Genomic DNA, 547 nt, shown 5'->3' on the forward strand with positions numbered 1-547 from the left:
ATCCGTACCCTGCGCCCCCGCCGCGGCCGCTGGAGCTGTGCCAGAGGTGGGGGCGAGGGACCCGCGGGAAGCCCGGAGGGGAGAGGAGAGAAGTTAGCGCCTTCCCCAGGATTCCCACTCCGCGGAGAAGCGGGGTCCCAGAACTCAGTCTGCGGTCGGTCCTGCTGGCAGTCGCCGCCAAATGCGCCAGCGACTCGGGTTGAGACTGGAATTCTTCGCCACACTCCGCCAGGTCGACCTCCCAGGAGCGCGCCAAGGGCCCCTCTCCCGCCGCGGCCCGGCTACTTCCTCCCCAGTAAATAAGGCCCGTGACCCCGGCTTTGGAACTTTGTCCTCACCCGGACCAGCTCCTGGTAGTAACCTGGCCCCGGCAGTCCCGAGAGAGGACGGGAAGATCTCTCGGGATCGCGTTCAGAGGCCCTCATTCCCGCCCCCGCCCCGGCGCACGGCGACCCCCGGCTCCAGCCAGCCCTTACCGATCCGGATGACGTGGGGCATCCCGCGCGAGTCCGGGATCCAGAAGGCGCACACGAGGAGCCCGGCCCAG

At 69.3% G+C, this 547-nt stretch overlaps 1 protein-coding gene across 1 annotated transcript in view; it reads right to left on the minus strand.

Moving 5' to 3' along the window:
- The window catches only part of GRIK3 (glutamate ionotropic receptor kainate type subunit 3), a 251,165-nt gene extending 250,631 nt beyond the window's left edge, over positions 1-534 (minus strand). The window contains exon 1 of the mRNA XM_006158576.3: positions 477-534. Coding sequence (XP_006158638.2) covers positions 477-498 — 22 coding nt within the window. The 5' untranslated portion in view covers positions 499-534. The remainder of the gene's footprint in view (positions 1-476) is intronic.
- Positions 535-547: the final 13 nt, after the last annotated feature.

The sequence above is a fragment of the Tupaia chinensis genome, unplaced genomic scaffold (assembly GCF_000334495.1).
Source record: "Tupaia chinensis unplaced genomic scaffold, TupChi_1.0 Scaffold000604_1, whole genome shotgun sequence".
NCBI lineage: Eukaryota > Metazoa > Chordata > Mammalia > Scandentia > Tupaiidae > Tupaia > Tupaia belangeri.